This window comes from Sapajus apella, unplaced genomic scaffold (assembly GCF_009761245.1).
Source record: "Sapajus apella isolate SASKATOON/1434 unplaced genomic scaffold, GSC_monkey_1.0 scaffold160, whole genome shotgun sequence".
In the NCBI taxonomy this organism is placed as follows: Eukaryota; Metazoa; Chordata; class Mammalia; order Primates; family Cebidae; genus Sapajus; species Sapajus apella.
The window spans coordinates 2,155,700-2,176,084 of record NW_022437100.1 but is presented as its reverse complement, the minus strand read 5'-3'; the positions used below and the strand labels follow the sequence as shown (position 1 = coordinate 2,176,084).

The 20,385-nt window shown below is 44.1% G+C and overlaps 1 protein-coding gene across 6 annotated transcripts in view; it reads left to right on the top strand.

Annotated features, from left to right (window-relative positions):
* The window catches only part of FAM227A (family with sequence similarity 227 member A), a 63,387-nt gene that overhangs the window by 34,774 nt on the left and 8,228 nt on the right, over window positions 1-20,385 (top strand). For 4 of the 6 annotated variants that reach the window (XM_032266710.1, XM_032266712.1, XM_032266711.1 and 1 more), the window contains 4 exons: window positions 2,735-2,822; window positions 5,242-5,336; window positions 12,912-13,070; window positions 15,487-15,638. In XM_032266710.1, coding sequence (XP_032122601.1) covers window positions 2,735-2,822; window positions 5,242-5,336; window positions 12,912-13,070; window positions 15,487-15,638 — 494 coding nt within the window. Of the gene's footprint in view, window positions 1-2,734; window positions 2,823-5,241; window positions 5,337-12,911; window positions 13,071-15,485; window positions 15,639-20,385 lie in introns of all 6 variants that reach the window. The other 2 variants (XM_032266709.1, XM_032266714.1) reach the window with 2 other exon arrangements.

Sequence of the window (20,385 nt, the reverse complement as noted above, 5' to 3'; positions counted from 1 at the left end):
AGGAAGGCATACATTTCAGGACCCCCATCATCTGTGAAACCCAGTTGTACACCTTTCCCCGTTACATATGCCAGGTGCAAACATGGATTATTAGGATCCTGGGCGTTGTCTCTGGGAAGATGATGAGATGGCTGAAACACTACATTGTCAGGACATCCCTGGGCTGAGACCTTGGACATAGGTCCTTGCAGGGAACAGGGAGGGAATATATATATACATATATATTCTGGTTTTTGTAGAGCCAAAAAGAAAAAAAAAGGCAGTGAAAAAAGGCCACTGTAAGGAGGAATCATCAGAGTTCTCAGTTGCAAACAATAGAATCCACTCAAGCTATTTTAAGCAGAAAGAAGTGTATTAAGACAGGGTTTCTCCATGTTGGTCAGGCTGAGGCAGGAGAATCGCTTGAACCCAGGAGGCAGAGGCAGCAGTGAGCTACGATCGCGCCATGGCACTCCAGCCGGGGCAACAAGAGTGAGACTCCATCTCAAAAAAATAAAATAAAAAGAGCATTGATGCTTCATTGAGCCCTGGGATTGTTTTCCTGCAACCACTTCAACACTATAAAGATCAGTAGCTGTTGGACAGCCAGCTGCATGATGTCTGGGAAGTCCTTTCGGCTTTCTCCTGCCCATTCAAATATCACATTTCTATAAAAGCAAACGGTTGTTGTTGAGGCTGGTGGACTGCTTGTCTGCCACTTGGTGGGCCATCTGTTTAACATTGCCAAACTCCTACTCATCCTTAAAGACAGAATGCAAGTGTCTTCTCTCCTTGGAAGCCCTCCAGCTCTCGCCCAGACAGAATCCAGCTCTAGCTTCCCGTGATACTCTCCTCACACTGCATGTGGCCAACCATGAGTTGTTTCCCAATATCCCTTGTCCCCTTCACCTATGAAAAAAAACACTTCTGATTTTTTGCTGGGCATGTACCTGGCCAAAATAAAGAGTATATTTTCTAGCCTCCCCTACCTCTGTGTGTGGCCATGTGACTAAGATCCAGTTAATGAAATATAAGTGGATGTGTCATGTGGCAGTTTCTGGAAACTTTCCTTAAAAAACAGCTTTATCTCTTTGTCCTTTCCTCCTTCCTGCTGCCTGGAATGTGAATGTGATAGCAGGAGCTCCAGATGCCTTCCTAGACCCTAAAAACATGGCCGGGTGCGATAGCTCACACCTGTAATCCCAGCACTTTGAGAGGCTGAATCAGGCAGCTCACCAGAGGTCAGGAGTTCGAGATCAGCCTGGCCAACATGGTGAAACCCTGTCCGTCCTCAAAATACAAAATTAGTCAGGTATAGTGACACACACCTAAAATCCCAGCTACTTGGGAGGCTGAGGCAAGAGAATTGCCTGAACCCAGGAGGTGAAGGTTGTAGTGAGCCAAGATCACACCATTCCACTTCTGCCTAGGTGGCAAGAGCAAAACTCTGTCTCAAAAAAAAATAGAACGAGGGTCTTATGAAACCTGAAACCGTGCTCTGGAAGAAGTCAGAATTTGCCCAGGTGCCATAGCTCATTCCTATAAGCCCAGCACTTTGGGAGGCTGAGGAAGGAGGATCACTTGAGGTCAGGAGTTTGAGACCAACCTGGCCAACATGGTGAAACCCCATCTCTACTAAAAGAACAAAAATTAGGTGGGCAGGGTGGTGGGCACCTGTAATCCCAGCTCGGGAGGCTGAGGCAGGAGAATTTATTGAACCCCGGGAGGCAAAGTTTGGAGTGAGCCAAAATTGCACCATTGTACTCCAGCCTCAGCAACAGAACAAGATTCCATCTCAAAAAAAAAAAAAAAAAATCAGAATCCCTGAGGATTTAGCACCACCAGTGCTTAGAAACACCGTGTGAGCCCAGGCTTGCCTGCCTTCAGACTTTTATGTGAAAGAGGAATTTCTTTATTTTTATTTATTTATTTTAAGACAGGCTCTTGCTCTGTCACCCAGGCTGGAATGCAGTGGGGCAGTCATGGCTCACTGCAGCCTCAACCTCTCAGGCTCAAGCAATCCTCCCACCTCAGCCTCCCAAATAGCTGGGACTACAGGCGCACACCACTATATGCTTGGCTAATTTTTTTTTTCGTAGAGACAAGGTCTCACTATGTTGTCCAGGCTGGTGGGAGATAAATTTCTACCTATTTTGAGCCACTGTTATTTTGAGTGTCTGTCACATTCAAACATAATCCTAACTTCTGTAGCCTCTATATAACAACAACGGGATGCCTGCCACACTCTAGTGTAACTATTTACCGTTATCTCCTCTGCTCGACGGGAAGCTCCTCAAGTCAGGGGCTCGGTTTCATTGTTTGCCCAGTGCAGACATATTAGTAGTTGCCCAGTGAAACATTTGCTAAAAATAGTGATTGCATAAAGGATGATAGCAATGTTTTTGGAGCACTCACCAGGAGCACTCATGTAATTTGCATACATTAGCTGACTTAATCCCACAAGGAAACCAAAGTGGTGAAGAGGTTTGATGACTTGCCTTAGATCACTGGCTCTTGAGTGAGAGAATGGGGACTGGAACCCTGGTTGGCCAGCCCATGTGTTTTCCACATCAGCCACTACTCTCTGCCATGCTCCTGAGAGGACCTGAAAAATCATCCTCTACATGTTCCTTTGCTGAGAACAGTAAGAAATAGCAAAGAAATTACATTTATTACCTTTTTGTATTTCTCTGACTACTAACTTTATTTTGTTCTCTCTCTCTTTCTCCCTCTCTCTCTCTTTTGTCTCCTGAAGTCTTTTAGTGCAAATTCACCCAGTGAAAAATCCTCTTCAGCCAAGCAGAACTCAGAAAAAAGTTCACAAATACAGGACACTGCAAAAGGTATATTGACTACCAAAAAGGGAAATGTAGACTGAGTTATTATCTCCGAAACCCTGGTTTCTTGAGTTGGTTTGAACAGAATTTTCTTTTTTTTTTCTTTTTTTTTTTTTTTTTGAGACGGAGTTTCACTCTTGTTACCCAGGCTGGAGTGCAATGGCGTGATCTCGGCTCACCGCAACCTCCGCCTCCCGGGTTCAGGCAATTCTCCTGCCCCAGCCTCCTGAGTAGCTGGGATTACAGGCACGCGCCACCATGCCCAGCTAATGTTTTTTTTGTATTTTTAGTAGAGACGAGGTTTCACCGTATTGACCAGGCTGGTCTTGATCTCTTGACCTCGTGATCCACCCGCCTCGGCCTCCCAAAGTGCTGGGATTACAGGCTTGAGCCACCTTGCCCGGCCTGAACAGAATTTTCTACCCTACTCTATACTTGGGGTTCCACCCTGGGTTTTGGCACCAAGTAATACTTTATGAAAGGATGCAATTGTCTTTTCAGTTCAGCAAGAACTGATTAAGTTCTACTTTTGTGGTGTTGAGGTCAGTACAGTGCTAATATCTGTACTGACTTGTACAGGGGAAGAGAGGTTGTTGACACTAGAAGAAAATAAATTTAAGACATGCGGACTGCTCCTCTCCCCCACCAGAAACCAGTAATTACTAAGGTTGGAAGTAATTTGCACCCAGGTCTTAATCTATAAAGGTGACTTAGTGATAGCACAGAGAGGTCAGTGCCATTGAAAGAAAATTTCAATGTTACTTATAATTCCCCTGGAAATTCCCCCTGGAAATTGTGAGTAACATTAAACTCAACACACCATGCATTCAGGGCCGGGGGGAGGCACCAGTGCTGGTCAGGAGGCAGAAAGGAGCATGAAGAAGGGATAGGCCACACTCTTTTTTTTGAAATTTCATTAGGAAAGACAAAGCAAGGCATGGTAACTAGTTTAGGATTAGCTGGGTGCCGTGGCTTACACCTGTAATCCCAACATTTTGGGAGGCCAAGGCAGGAGGACTGCTTGAGCCCAGAAGTTCAAGACTGGCCTGAGTAACATAGTGAGACCCTGTCTCTAAAAAAAAAAAAAAAATTTAAAGCTGGGTACTGTGGGTGTACATCTGTACTCCCAGCTACTAAGGAGGCTGAGGTGGGAGGATCTCTTGAGTCCCAGAGGTTGAGACTGCAGTGAGTCATGATTGAGCATTTAATGAATATTTACTATATGCCAGGTACTATGCCAAACCTTATGCAAACAGCCTGCGTGACAGTGATGCCCTGTCTCCAAAAAAATTTAAAAAGTTTAGAATTGGCTGGATTGAATAATTCCAGTGGGTTCTAGGGCATAGGAGCTGTCCCTAGTTGGCTTGGTGTGTGAGTTAGATAGAGTTGGTTCAGAGTGTGGCCTCTGGATTGTGGGAGAGGTATATAAGCAACTTTGTTAGTCTAGCGCTGTGTAATTAATGGATGGCAAACAGACAAATACAGAATATAAGAAAACATTGAACAGGAACTCTTAAGTATCATTCTAGGTAATTTTTTTTAATTTATTTTTTTTATTGCGACAGAGTCTCACTCTGTCACCCAAGCTGGCGTGCAGTGGCATGATCTCAGCTCACTGCAACCTCCGCCTCCCGGGTTCAAGAGATTGCCCTGCCTCGGCCTTCTGAGTAGCTGGGACTATAGATGTGTGCAACCGTGCAGGACTAATGTTTTGTATTTTAGTAGAGACGGGGTTTCACCATGTTGGCCAGGCTGATCTCAAACTCCTGACTAAGTGATCCGCCCACCTCGGCCTCCCAAAGTGCTGGGATTACAAGCATGAGCCACCATGCCCAGCCGGGTAATTTCACTTATTATTATTATTGAAACTTTATTCTTTTTCTTGAGGGACAAATGGAGGCTCAGAGAAGTTAGCATGTAAATTATGTCTCAATAAAACTGTTAAAGAAAAAGCCTAGGGACCACTGATCAAGAGGTTTAGCTAGGGCTCTAAATAGAGGTAAATATTTGCAGGAAACTTTGCAAGTCCCCCAGAGTTTACATATATATTCAATTAATGAAGACCCATGTGTCAAAGAGGAATTGCCAAGGGAAATTAGAAAATATTTGAACTGAATGAAATGAGACCTTCTTTTCTAATACGAGCATTTATTTAAGGCTAGAGGCTTCCCTCTAAACTGCTTTAGCTGGGCACAGTGGCTCACACCTGTAATCCCACCACTTTGGGAGGCCAAGGTGGGCAGGTCATTTGAGGCCAAGAGTTTGAGACAAGCTTGATCAACATGGTAAAACCCCGTCTCTACTAAAACTACGAAATTTAACTGGGCATGGTGGCACACACCTGTAGTTCCAGCTACTCAGGAGGCTGAGACATGAGAATTGCTTGAATCTAATGGTCATTTTCTTGCTAATGTCACATTGACAGAGCATCATTTTCAGACCCTGGTCTTGAAGAAACCCACAGAAGAAGCCAAGAGAATATCAGAAGCAAGAGAATGTGAGAATATGTTTCCTAAAAAGGTGAGCACATGATTGGAAATTTAATAGTAAAGGTAATTTCAAAGGAGGTGAGAGATATATTATAAAATGATAATTAACATTTAATGAATATTTATTTACTATATGCCAGGTACTATGCCAAACCTTATGCAAACTGTTTATTTTACTATCACAGTCTGCCGAGATAGTTGCTATTATTATTCTCCAGTTTATTAATGAGCAAAGTGATTTTTAGAGCAGGTACCCAATTTGTCAAATAGCACAAAGCAAACAAATGATAACAAAAGTAAAAAAATAAAGGCTGGACACAGTGGTTCATGCCTGTAATCCCAGCACTTTGAGAGACCTTGGCAGGTGGACCACTTGAGGTCAGGAGTTTGAGACCAGCCTGCTAAAAAATGCAAAAATTAGTTGGGCGTGGTGGCATGCCTATAATCCCAGCTACTCAGGAGGCTGAGGCAGGAGAATTGCCTGAACCTGGGAGGCAGAGGTTGCAGTGAGCCGAGATGGTGCCACTGCACTTTAGCCTGGCAACAGAGTGAGACTCCCTCTTAAATAAATAAATAAATAAATCGCAGAAAGTGATAAAATCAAGATGTGCATGCAGATCTAACTGGCTCTGAGCCTGAGCTTTCAACCACCGAACCTTTCTTCCAGCACAGCACCCAGCACAGGAAAGGCACTAGTATCATTCTCTCCTCTTCCCCTTCCCCACAAACCTCGGTGGATGGTAGTTTATATCAGTAGAAACTTCAGTCTTGTGTAGTAGGACCTGAACAGGGTGAGAGGTTTGGGAGCCTCCAGCTAGCAAAGGAGGCAGGCCATAGAATTTGGGCCAAGTAAAATGAGAAATACAGATTTATTGTTTTTTGTTTTGTTTTTTTTGAGACGGAGTCTTGCTCTGTCACCCAGGCTGGAGTGCAGTGGCCTGATCTCATCTCACTGTAACCTCTGCCTCCCAGGTTCAGCAGTTCTCCTGCCTCAGCCTCCTGAGTAGCTGGGATTAGAGGTGTGTGCCACTATGCCCAGCTAATTTTTTTGTATTTTTGGTAGATAGAGGGTTTCATCATGTTGTCAGGCTGGTCTCAAACTCTTGATCTTGTGATCCACCCGCCTCAGCCTCCCAAAGTGCTGGAATTACAGCCGTGAGCCATCGCACCCAGATGATTTCTTGTTTTCTTTTTTTGGTTTTTGTTTTTTTTGATACAGAGTCTCACTCTGTTGCCCAGGTTGGAGTGCAGTGGTGCAATCTCGGCTCACTGCAACCGCTGCCTCCTGGGTTCAAGTGATTCTCATGTCTCAGCCTCCCAAGTAGCCGGGACTACAGCATGTTCCACTATGCCGGACTAATTTTTATATTTTTAGTAGAGACGGGGTTTCACCATGTTGGTCAGGCTGGTCTCAAACTCCCGACCTCAGGTGATCTGCCTGCCTCGGCCTCCCAGAATGCTGGGATTACAGGCATGAGCCATCATGGCCAGCCTGGAAATACGTTTTTATTCTCTTGGATAGATACCTACGAGTGGCATTTTTGGGTCATATGGTATCTCTATGTCCAACGTTTTGAGGAGCCGCTAAACTATTTTGCACAGTGCTGTACCATTTTACATTCCTACCATGTATGAGGTTTCCAGTGTCTCCACATTCTCACCAACACTTATTTTCTGTTATTTTTATTATACCTCTCCTAGTGGGTGTGAAGCAGTATCGTACTGTGGTTTTGACTTGCATTTTCCTCAGTGACTAATTCTATAGAGGAGCTTTTCATGTGCCTGGTGTTCATTTGCCTGTCTTCTCTGGGGAAATCTCTATTCAAATTAGTTATCATTTTTTGATTTGGTTGTTTGTCTTTTTATTGTTAAGTTGTAAGAATAGAACCAAAATTTTACCATGCATAGTCTTACTCCTGATCCCATGCTGTAAATCAGTCTCTACTCACTGCAATGTGTCTTAGAGAATGGTCCATATGAGACCACAGAAAGATCTAGCAAGTTCTGTTTTCATGGCTCAAGGCGCTGTGTTCCATAATTCATTCACATGGTCTGTTGGTGGTCGTGTAAGCACTTCCAGTTTTTTGCTATTGTAAACACTGCTGCTTTGAACATCTTTGTGTGTGTGTGTGTGTGTGTGTGTGTGTGTGTGTGTTGTGTTGTGTTTCTTGGCTCACATATATAAGAATACATGTAGGAAAGATTTATATAAGTGGAATTACTAGATCTAAGTATGTGCACCTTAAATTGCTCTCCAAAGAAATTATGCCTTTTTTTTTTTTTTTTTTGGGAGATGGGGTCTCATTCTATCCCCCTGGCTGGAGTACAGTGGTGCAATCACAGCTCACTGCAGCATCAGCCTCCTGGGCTGAAGGGATTCTTCCACCTCAGCCTCCCGAGGATCTGGGACCACGAGCACATGCCACCACAACTGGCTAATTGATTTTTATTTTTTGGTAGAAATGGGATCTCCTTATGCTCGCCCTGGCTGGTCTCAAACTCTTGGGCTCAGGAAATCCTCCCACCTTGGCCAACCAAAGTGCTGGGATTACAGGCATGAACCACTGCACCTGGCCTATTTTGCCAATTTATATTCCCACTAGCAGCATATGAGCGATTTTCCCCGTACCCTTGCAAACATTATGGATTATCAAATTATTTGTTAACATTCTGATGAGGGGGAAATGGTACCTTATATTGGTCCAATGTTAATGATTTAATCATGAATGAAGTTCAACCTATTTTTCTATATTTATTTTATTATTATTATTTTTTGAGGTGGATTCCCACTCCGTTGCCCAGGCTGGAGTTCAGTGGCCCAATCACTGCAACCTCCACCTCATAGCTTCAGACGATTCTCCTGCCTCAGTCTCCCAAGTAGCTGGAACTACAGGAACATGTCACCACACCCAACTAATTTTTGTATTTTTAATAGAGACAGGGTTTTGCCATGTTGGCCAGGCTGGTCTCAAATTCCTGACCTCAGGTGATCCGCCCACCTCAGCCTCCCAAAGTGCTGGGATTACAGACATGAGCCACTGCGCCCATCCAGAAGTTCTTAATTTTTATAGTCATATTTAGTGGTAGTCTTTTATGGCTTCTAAATTTCATTTCTTGATAAGCTCCTTATCATTCTAAGATTATATAAAACATCTTGCCCAATTTTTTCACAGTGTTTTATATTATCACCTATTCTCAACATAATCTTTACTCACAGAACCCCCAGTATCACCAGGGGTCACTCTGTTCCTTAGAATTTAGCTAAAGATGGGCTGAAGCGTTTGTTATCTAATTTGTTTGAAGTCTAGTACCCTCTCAGAAATGTCTGTGAACTCTGGGGCCTGCTGTTTTCCTGGCACCAAGCTCCTTGTCTGTCCTGCATGTGCTATGCACATGCTAACAGCATCAGCCCAAATGTGGAACTCACCTTTTCTTTTTTTACAAAAACCACTCACGGCCTCTGTGTACACGTATCTGTGTATATGGAAGAATGGAAGACTTTATGGAAGTTTAAAAAGATGAGGAGAGGGGTGCCCGTAGCACAGTAATGCCAAGAATTTTTTTTTTTTTTTTTTTTTTTTTTGAGGCAGAGTCTCGCTCTGTCACCCAGGCTGGAGTGCAGTGGCAAGACCTTGGCTCACTGTAACTTCCGCCTCCTGAGTTCAAGCTATTCTCCTGCCTTAGCCTCCCAAGTAGCTGGGATTACAGGTATGCTCCACCATGCCCAGCTAATTTTTGTATTTTTAGTAGATATGGGGTTTAGCCATGTTGGTCGGGGGGGTCTTAAACTCCTAACCCCAAGTGATCTGCCCACCTTGGCCTCCCAAAGTGTGGAATTAACAGGCGTGTGCCACCATGCCTGGCTAATTTTTGTACTTTTAGTAGAGATGAGATTTTGCTATGTCAGCAGGCTGGTCTAGAACTCCTAATCTCAAGTGATCTGCCCATCTCCATCTCCCAAAGTGCTGGGATTACAGGTGTGAGCCACTGCTCCCAGACCACAATAATGCAAAAAATTTTAAAGTTAATATTAGTTGGCCAGGCATGGTGGCTCACGCCTATAATCCAAACACTTTGGAGGGCAAGGAGGGTGGATCACCCGAGGTCAGGAGTTTGAGACCAGCCTTGCCAACATGGCGAAACCCTGTCTCTACTAAAAATACAAAAATTAGCCAGGCATGGTGGCTGGCTCACACCTGTAATCCCCGCTACGTGGGAGGCTGAGCCAGGAGAACCACTTGAACCCAGGAGGTGGAGGTTGCAGTGAGCTGAGATTGCCCCATTGCACTCTAGACTGGGTGACAGAGTAAGACTCCATCTCAAAAAGAAACAAAAATAAAATAAAAAATAAAGTGAATATTAGTTGCCCTTCTTAAAACTCCTTTAGGGCCGGGCGCGGTGGCTCAAGCCTGTAATCCCAGCACTTTGGGAGGCCGAGGCGGGTGGATCACGAGGTCAAGAGATCGAGACCATCCTGGTCAACATGGTGAAACCCCGTCTTCTACTAAAACTACAAAAAAATTAGCTGGGCATGGTGGCGCATGCCTGTAGTCCCAGCTACTCAGGAGAATTGCTTGAACCCAGGAGGCGGAGGTTGCGGTGAGCCAAGATCGCGCCATTGCACTCCAGCCTGGGTAACAAGAGCGAAACTCCGTCTCCAAAAAAACAAACAAACAAACAAACAAAAAACTCCTTTAGCCATTCTACCATTTGCCAGGGCATCTTCTTCCAGTTTTCTCCACTTTCTTCTCTCCCTTTCTTTCTTTCACCCGAACTCCTGCTCATGTCTAGTGCAGGGCAGAAGCTTTCCTTTGCCTTCAGTCACGCTGGAGACTCTCACCTGCTTACCAAGTGGCTTGTTCCATGTCTCCCAAGGAAAAGACAGCTCTGCCCGGTAGTGAATTATGGTACCAGCCGATACAATTTGTTTGTATCCCCCTAGACTTCCTTCGTTTTTTTTTTTTTGGAAACCAAATCTCGCTCTGTTGCCCAGGCTGGAGTGCAGTGGCATGATCTTGGCTCACTGCAACCTCTGCCTCCCAAGTGATTCTCCTGCCTCCCAAGTAGCTGGGATTACAGTCACGCACCACCACGCCTGGCTAATTTTTTTGTATTTTTAGTAGATACGGGGTTTTACCATGTTGGCTAGGCTAGTCTTGAACTCCTGACCTCAAGTGATCTGCGCACATCAGCCTCTCAAAGTGCTGGGATTACAGGCATGAGCCACCACACCTGGCCTAGACTCCTTTTTAAAGGATTTTTAAAAATATGTATCTTGCATTTTTAGATGTTTTGTCATGAGTTTAGGGCATCCTTTAAAATTTTAAAATACATGTACCTATGACCTGGTAATTCCGCTTCTAATAATCTATCCTGTAGAAATGTTCATTACAAGAGTATCCCTTACAGCATTAATCTGTACCAGCAGAAATCGAAGAAAACTTCAATTTCAGTAGAGAAATAGGTAAATGTTGAAGTGTCCATAATAAGGATACACTGCTGCTATGAAAAACCATGAGGAAGATTTACACCTTCTGATATGAAATCAGAAGGGGATTTCATATCAAATCTTTCTGATATGAAAGACTGTCAGCCAATGACATCTAAAAGTTAATCAAGAAAATGGTGGCTTACGCCTGTAATCCCAGCACTTTGGGAGGACAAGGAGAACACCTGAGGTCAGGAGTTCGAGATCAGCCTGATCAACATGGTGAAACTCTGTATCTACTAAAAAATACAAAAATTAGCCAGCCAGGGTGGTGGGCACCTGTAATCCCAGCTACTCAGGAGGCTGAGGCAGGAGAATTGCTTGAACCAGGAGGCAGAGGTTGCAGTGAGCTAAAATTGTACCACTTCACTCCAGCCTGGGTGACAGAGTGAGACTCAGTCTCAAATAATAATAATAATAATAATAATAAAATTAATCAAGAAAATATCACAGGCAATGTAGTTAGCAAGTGAAAATTAAAGTTGTAAAATATTATGTATAGGGTGATTCCATCTTTATTTTTGTGCCCATTCTTAACCATCACAGTCATTTGTCCTCACATCAGTCAAAAAGCCCTTAACAGATTACCCAGATTATGTTTCACCCCAGCTAAGAATCTCCCAGTGGCTTCCATGACTCTTAGAAAAAAGATCCCAGCTCCTCACCATGGCCATGGCCCCTGCTCCCACTGCACCACCGTCACCCCATGTGAGCCACCTCATTTCTGCCCCTCAATCAAGTACATATTGGCGGCTGGATCTGTTGCACCTGCTGTCTTCTTAGCGAGGAGCATCTCCTGATAGACCATGCAATGGCTCCCTCCCCAACGGCATTCAGGATCCCTGAGGTCTCACCTCCTCACAGCCTTGGAAGCCCAGTCCTCTTCTCCTTAGCTTTCTCCATACCCTGGCCTGCTTGATCTTATTAGTATTCATCCAACTATAATGCAAACTCCATGAGGGCTGGAATTTGTCTTGTTCTCTGCGGAATCTCCAGCACCTAAAATAGTATTTATACATAGCAGTCATTCAATACGTATTTGCTGAATCAATTATTAACATTTGGCTCACGTCTGTAATCCAAGCACTTCAGGAGGCTGAGGTGGGAGGATTACCTGAGGTCAGGAGTTCCAGACCAGCCTGGCCAACATGATGGCACCCGTCTCTACTAAAAATACAAAAATTAGCTGGGCGTGGTGGTGGGCACCTGTAATCTCAGCTACTTGGGAGGCTGAGTCAGGATAATCTCTTGAACCCGGGAGGTGGAGGTTGCAGTGAGCTGAGATCATGCCACTGCACTCCAGCCCGGGCAATAGATTGAGACTCAGTCTCTCTCTCTCTCTCTCTCTCTATATATATATATATATATATATATAGAGCATATATATATGCTTTATATATATATGCTTTATATATGCAATCTGAGTATACATATACTTTATATATTACAATCTGAGTGTGTGTATATATATAGATATGCATATACATAACACTATCAAACTTTGCATCTCAGTATTTAAAAATTTACTATTATACCTGAAACCCTGAAAATTTTTTTTTTTTGAGACAAAGTTACGATCTTGGCTCACCATAACCTTCACCTCCCGGGTTCAAGTGAATCTGCTGCCTCAACCTCCTGAGTAGCTGGGATTACAGGCATTCGCCACCACACCTAGCTAATTTTGTGTTTTTAGTAGAGACAGGGTTTCTCCATGTTGCCCAGGCTGGTCTCAAACTCTCGACCTCAGGTGATCCACCTGCCTCAGCCTCCCAAAGTGCTGAGTTTACAGGCATGAGCCACCACACCTGGTGGCTGAAGGCTTTTTTAGGCTGTCAACTCTTAGTGAACATTTTAATAGTGGCATACCATTCCTTTGGGTAAAGAGATCAATATCTTCTCCTTGAACATCTAAGTTATTCTCATCTTTTGCTATGTATAGTAAATTGCTGTGGACATCTTTGTGCCTTGGCCTTTTTTTCTTTGAGTAATCTTAGGATGCATCCTAAAACTAGAATTACTGGATCCAAGGACATGACAACTTTGATGCCTTTCTGTTTCTTAATAGATGATGTAAAAATGACAATATCCTTTATTTTTTCCTCTTTCTTTCATCCTCAGTCTTGTGATGCTGGCAGAAGTCCTGAGATGACCTCAAACCTCTTCAACATTTATGGGAGGAGCCCTCTGATTGTGTATTTTCTCCATAACTATGCCAGTCTGCAGCAGCACGGCAAGGATGTATTGATAGTCAGAAGGGAAAAGACCACAGGCACCCCATATCCTTGTCACTGTGGGCAGGGTATGCACTGCTCCAGGCCCCTGCTTCCTCTTCCCAGAAGCAGAGGTCAGAGAACGGCACCAAGGCCTTAGCCCAGTGCCTGGCACGCAGTGGGTATTCATCAGAGGTGGCCAGTGGTATGGTCCTCAGGGTCAGAATAATACTCATCTGAGTTCCAAATCTAGAGCCAGCCTCGTGAACTGGCTGTGAGACCCCAGAGTGTGTCAAATTTCCTTATGTGCAAAATCTCTTTTACACTTACCAGAATGAATGTGCTAACTTGGTGTTCTAACATATATTGAAACTAAATAATGCTTCCAAGATACGCATTGGCCCCAGAGTATGTACTGACCAAGAATTTTGTTGTCCACATGTATGTTTCATCTATCACCCTCCTCAGACATGCTCCTCCCTTAGACCTGTCAGCAAATTCCTGGCCCTTTTGCCATTTATCCTAAAAATCTAATAGAAAGCTCAGATCTTGGGCGGGGCACAGTGGCTCACACCTGTAATCCCAGCACTTTGAGAGGCTGAGGTGCGCGGATCATGAGGTCAAGAGTTCGAGGCCAGCCTGACCTGGTGGTGAAACCGTCTCTCTACCAAAAATACAAAAATTAGCTGGGTGTGGTGGCATGCACGTGTAATCCCAGCTACTCAGGAGGCTGAGGCAGGAGAATCACTTGAACCTGGGAGGCAGAGGTTGCAGTGAGCTGAGATTGCACCACTACACTCCAGCCTGGGTGACAGAGTGAAACTCACTCCATTAAAAAAAAAAAAAAAAAGGAAGGAAGGAAGGACACATGTTCAGATCTCAAGAAAACAGGTGTGGCATGTGTTAGTATCCTGAGTCTTAGCAGTTTACCATAGGAGTCAGAGAACATGAGTTCTATTTGGAATCAGATTGGTCTATTGGCTCAAATGGACCTGGACTCAGGAACCAGCAACTGAATGATTTTAGGTAAGTTCCAGCTTCTCTCTGTTCCTCATTTTTTTCACCTGTAAAATAGGGATAAGAGTACCTGCCTCATAGGTCTGTTTTGCAGATTACGGACACAACAGAGATAAAGGCTTAGCACAGTGCCTGGCAGATAACAAGGGCTGGGATGACCAGCGTCTACATGGAGCTCCCCAACAGGAGGAGTTTCGTAATGAACTAGGGAGGACTTTGCACCTACTGCTTCATGTAACTCCATGTCCACACACTTATTTACACATTCCATAGGGAGAGAGTAATAACAACTCACATTTCATAGTGTTTGATTTCTTGCAGCGTGTTTTCCCAAACATCACTTCATTGTTCTGTAAAGACAGTTTCGTGTAGTGGAAGGAACCTGGGTTGGGATACCCAGCCCTAGATTTGAGTCCCAGTTTAGCAGCCACTGGCTTTGAGATCTTATGTGCACAGCTCGACCTCCAAACTCAGTATCTTTATCTACTCATTTAAGATTTGGATAGTTATACCAAACTTATATTTTTGTTGTGATGAGGATTAAATCGCATACAGCTGGTACTACATAAGTAACTACCGTTATTATTAACATCATCTAAAATGGGCATTATTACCTCTATTTTACAGATATGGAAATGGAGGCATAGAGGATAACTGATATCTTGTCTGAGGTCTCACAGCTTGTGGCGAGTGTAGCTGAGATTCTAACCAATCAAGGTGGGTGGAAGGAGGGCAGAGCAGAGGGAGAATGTTGTTGTTTTTTTTTGAGACGAAGTCTCGCTCTGTCGCCAGGCTGGAGTACAGTGGCGCAATCTCTGCTCACGGCAACCTCCTCCTCCCGGGTTCAAGGGATTCTCCTGCCTCAGCCTCCTAAGTAGCTGGGATTACAGATGAGCACCACCACACCCAGCTAATTTTTGTATTTTTAGTAGGGACAGCATTTCCCCATTCTGGCCAGGATGGTCTCAATCTCCTGACCTTGTGATCCGCCCGCCTTGGCCTCCCAAAATGCTGGGATTACAGGTGTGAACCACTGCACCCAGCCCTAGGGAGAATGTTTCTATATACAAACGAGATGGAGAATGAGGCCTTGACTAAAAGAAAAGGAAAGCTAGAAGCTCTTCCTATTCACCACCATGATAATAGAGTAAGAATTTCAGGTGATAGTCTCAAAAAGTATTTCTTAGTCCTGCCTTCCATCCGCAGGGGCAGAGAAGGGCTTTATTCCTAGGTAGAGAATGCCTGGCCACAGATAGGACAGCCTCTTCCCTCCAAAGCAGGCCATGGTCAAAGAGCAGGAGAGTCATTTTCCGCTCAGATTTCAGGTATCTTATCCAGAAAGGCAGAGCATTTTCCCTTCTCTGTCGTCCATGCCCCTCCTCCCCATGCACTGTGCTCACACCACTAATAATGCAGAGTCAACACAGTTCAACAGTACCAGGATTTCCTTGACAATGGAAGCCACCGAGTCCACCCTGACGTATACTGATGTCATCAAAGAGACCCTGTGCAGCATGAAGAAGCGGAAAGACAACCTCAATCAGTTGTACCAGCTTCACTGGAGTGAATGGAATTATTTTGACAAGTACCTAAAGGAACTGCAAGACAACTTCTCCAGGTATGGAAGGGGCTTTGGGAAACGCCACTGTTTCAGCACTCATCTTTTGCAGCACATTGTCATCATCATTTTTAAATGGGTTGGTGGGGGCGGGGGGGGGGTTCCCTGTAACTGTTGTAAGCACAGTCAGCTTTCTTGCGGTCAGAATATAAACTCCTAATAACAGAGACCAGAGCTTTTTTTGTTTTTGTTTTTGTTTTTTCTTTCTTCTTTCTTTCTTTTTTTTTTTTGAGACAAAATCTCGCTTTGGTTACCCAGGCTGGAGTGCAGTGGTGTGATCTTGGCTCATTGCAGCCTCTGCCTCCTGGGCTCAAGCAATCCTCCCACATCAGCCTCCCAAGTAGCTGGGATTGTAGGTGTGCACCACCATGCCTGGCTAATTTTTGCGTTTTTAGTGGAGACAGGGTTTTACCATGTTGACCAGGCTGATCTCAAACTCCTAACCTCAGGTGATCTGCCCACCTCAGCCTCCCAAAATGTTGGGATAGGTGTAAGCCACCACACCCAGCCAGAAATTATGTTTAATCTCTTTTGCGTCTTTGAATCTATAACAGTATCCTGCCTTCACCTGTTTTTATTCATTGTTTTTTATGACATGGGTTTTTTGAAAAGCTCAAGCCACATTCTGCGTTTTTCTGATATTTCCTCAAAGTATCGTTGGATTTGTTCCAATATAGCCTATATTTCTTTTTTTTTTTTTTTCCCTTTATTTATTTTATTGCATTTTAGGTTTTGGGGTACATGTGAAGAACATGCAAAATTGTTGTATAGGAACACACATGGCAGTGTGATTTGCTGCCTTCCTCCCCATCACCTACATCTGGCATTTCTCCCCTTGCTATCTCTCCCCAGCTTCCCACCCCCCACCCTCCCTCCCCTATTTCCCCCCAACTGACCCCAGTGTGTAGTGCTCCCCTCCCTGTGTCCATGTGTTCTTATTGTTCAACACCCGCCTATGAGTGAGAACATGCGGTGTTTGATCTTCTGCTCTCCTGTCAGTTTGCTGAGAATGATGGTTTCCAGGTTCATCCATGTCCCTAGAAAGGACCCTAACTCATCGTTTTTGATGGCTGCATAATATTCCATGGTGTATATGTGCCACATTTTCCCTATCCAGTCTATCGTCGATGGGCATTTGGGTTGGTTCCAGGTCTTTGCTATTGTAAACAGTGCTGCAATGAACATTCGTGTGCACGTGTCCTTATAGTAGAACGATTTGTAATCCTTTGGATATATACCCAGCAATGGGATTGCTGGGTCAAATGGAATTTCTATTTCTATGTCCTTGAGGAATCTCCACACTGTCTTCCACAATGGTTGAACTAATTTACACTCCCACCAACAGTGTAAAAGTGTTCCTATTTCTCCACATCCTCTCCAGCATCTGTTGTCTCCAGATTTTTTAATGATCGCCATTCTAACTGGCGTGAGATGGTATCTCAATGTAGTTTTGATTTGCATTTCTCTGATGACCAGTGATGATGAGCATTTTTTCATATGTTTGTTGGCCTCATGTAGCCTATATTTCTTGTACACTGGACATTGGGTCTATGCTAGAGGTTTGATTGGATTCAAGTTAAATCATTTTGCCCAGAATCTTTCACAGATGATGTGTATTCACGTCGCATCCCATTAGGAAGCATTATCATGTCAGGTTGTCCACTACTGGTGATGTTAAGCTTAAACCCTTGGTTAAGCTGGTATCTGCCAGATCTCTGCATTGTAAGAGCACGTGTTTGTCTTTCTGACTAGTCAGTAATAAAGGATGTGATCCTCCCAGACTGTGTGAATGTGCTTTCCCAACATCTTCCATGCGATGGTTTTAGCACTCATCAGTGGTCTTTGCCTGATCAACTATTACATTTGAGGTTGTAAAATGGTAATTTTTCTACTTCTGCCATTCCTTCTACATTTATTAGCTGGCATTTTTCTGTAAAGAATAGCTCACTTTCTTTTATCCTTCTTTGTCTCTCTCATATCTTTCCTGCATGCCCCTGTAACTCTTTCATGTATCCACCCTGTCTGCAAGAGAAGCTTGGGAAGTATCTGGCCAAGGAGGGTGAGATTTCCATGACCGGACTGGACCTTCCATAGAACTGGGCACTTTGTTATTCAAAACAAAATGGGATTCAGTTTGCAAATGAGAAAGAGGGAATTGCTGTTGGCTAGACAGCTATCCATGCCTCCCATATTAAGAGGGACAGAAAAATATGAACATGTAAATACTTCGTTATGCAATGTGATACAATTGAGTTTTTTTTTTGAGACGGAGTTTCACTCTTGTTACTCAGGCTGGAGTGCAATGGCGCGATCTCGGCTCACTGCAACCTCCGCCTCCTGGGTTCAGGCAATTCTCCCGCCTCAGCCTCCTGAGTAGCTGGGATTACAGGCACGTACCACCATGCCCAGCTAATTTTTTGTATTTTTAGTAGAGACGGGGTTTCACCATGTTGACCAGGATGGTCTCGATCTCTTGACCTCGTGATCCACCCGCCTCGGCCTCCCAAAGTGCTGGGATTACAGGCTTGAGCCACCGCGCCCGGCCTTACAATTGAGTTTTTGTTTTTTCTTTTTTCTGTTGTTTTTGAAACGGAGTCTCACTCTGTCACTCAGGCTGGAGTGCAGTGGCGCGATCTTGGCTCACTGCAACCTCCGCCTCCTAGGTTCAAGCAATTTTCTTGCCTCAGCCTCCTGAGTAGCTGGGACTACAGGCACGTGCCACCATGCCCAGCTAATTTTTTGTTTTTTTAGTAGAGACAGCATTTCACCGTGTTAGCCAGGATGGTCTCAATCTCCTGACCTCGTGATCTGCCTGCCTCGGCCTCCCAAAGTGCTGGGATTACAGGCATGAGCCACCACAACCGGCTTCCAATTGAGTTATTTATAAAATATTATGGGACAAAGACCACACACATTCACAAAACCCCGTTAGGCATTACCACCACCACCGCCACCACAGGAATGCAGTTAAGCCTTAATGTTCATCAAAAGATGATTGGTGAAATAAACTATCATACATCCATACTCTACAGCCAAGAAAAATGTCCCTCTGTTTTTATTTTACAAGGAAAGATGGTCACAACATATTATTGGACCAAAATTATGTTATATGACAGTGTGTATAAAGCAGTACGATTATTTACTTATCCCCATTTTACAGATGTGGAAGTTGAGGTTGAGGACAGAACCTTGGAGGGCAACCACATACGTCAGGGAGGACAGAAGATTCTATAGGGGGAGGAATGAGAAGAAGCGGGGGAGGAGTGACAAGAAGGGAGGGAGGAGGGTCCATACATGTAGGCACACTGCCTGTGAAGCCAAGGAGACAAAGGACAGTTGGGAAGCAGCAGTGTGGTGGCCAGACTCCAAAACACAGGGCAGAGAGAGGTAAGCAACTTGGTAGAGAGCAGTCTCAACAAAGCTAAATTCAGAAGGGGACATCCAGTCTTCATGGATGGGTGGGATTCTTAGGAAGCAGAAGGACTAAAATTCTGTATCCAAAAGGCAAGATCAGATGGTAAGTAACAGGCTATTTAAACATAGGTAGAAGGCTGGGCACGGTGGCTCACACCTGTAATCCCAGCACTTTGGGAGGCTGAGGTGGGTAGATCGTTTGAGGTTCAGGAGTTCCAGACCAGCCTGGCCAACATGGTGAAACCCTGTCTCTATAAAAAAATATAAAAATTAACCGGGCAGTAGTAGCACACACCTATAACCCTAGCTACTCAGGATGCTGAGGCAGGAGAATTGCTTGAGCCTTGGAGGCAGAAGTTGTGGTGAGCCAAGAGCATGCTAGTACACTCCAGTCTGGGCAACAGAGTGAGATCCTATCTCAAAATAAATAAATACATAAATAAACATAAAGTAGAAGACCCAAGCCTGTGTGAAGGGGGAGAGATTGAACATGTAGGTGAGGGAGGAAAGGGTCAGGATAGAGAAGGGAGAAGACACAGGGACTGTTCTTTGGAGCTCTTTGCTTCTGCCTTTGTAACTGTTGTTCGTTATGCTTTATTTATTCATTTGTTCATTGTCCCAACAAATATTTTCAGCACCTTCTGGGCACCAGGTATCATGATTGCTCATGTATCTGTCTCTCCAACTAGTTGTAACAAGCCTTGATGGCAGGATCCATGGAATGGCAGAGGCTAAGGTTGGAATACAGGTCTTTTTACTTACTGGTTCTGTAACCATGGACTACTAAACTATTTTTGCCTTTTTAAGGCCACAGGTAGGTCTGGCTATGGGGCTAAGTTCTAGCCATGGAATAAAAATGGAAGGGTTATTTGCACATCGCTTACTGACCCTCAGTGGTTTTGTTGCACTTCAGTCATTTGATAGTATTTCCTACTTTGTAGGGTTGTATTGATCAAATAAAATAAGATCTGTATAGACTTTTTACAGAACTAGGCCCACAGGTAGGTCATTGTATCAGTTATAATTAAGTTTGTCCTAGAATGACAGAAAAACTCAAACAGTGGCTAAAATTTATTACAATTTCTTTTCTCTCATTTACAAGGAGTCCAGTAGATATGGACGTTCATAGTGTCAGGTTCTCAAGATCCTTTTATCGTATTGCTCCACTAGCCTCAGCCCATGATTTAGCTTCCTAGTACAAAATGGCTGCTCCAGTTCCAGCCATGAGGTCCACATTCCATCCAGTTCAAAGCAAGATGAGTCCAAAGAAATGCATTTCTTCTGGAAGTTGCAAATAACCCTTCTACTCCATGGCCAGAAGTTTTTTCAAGTT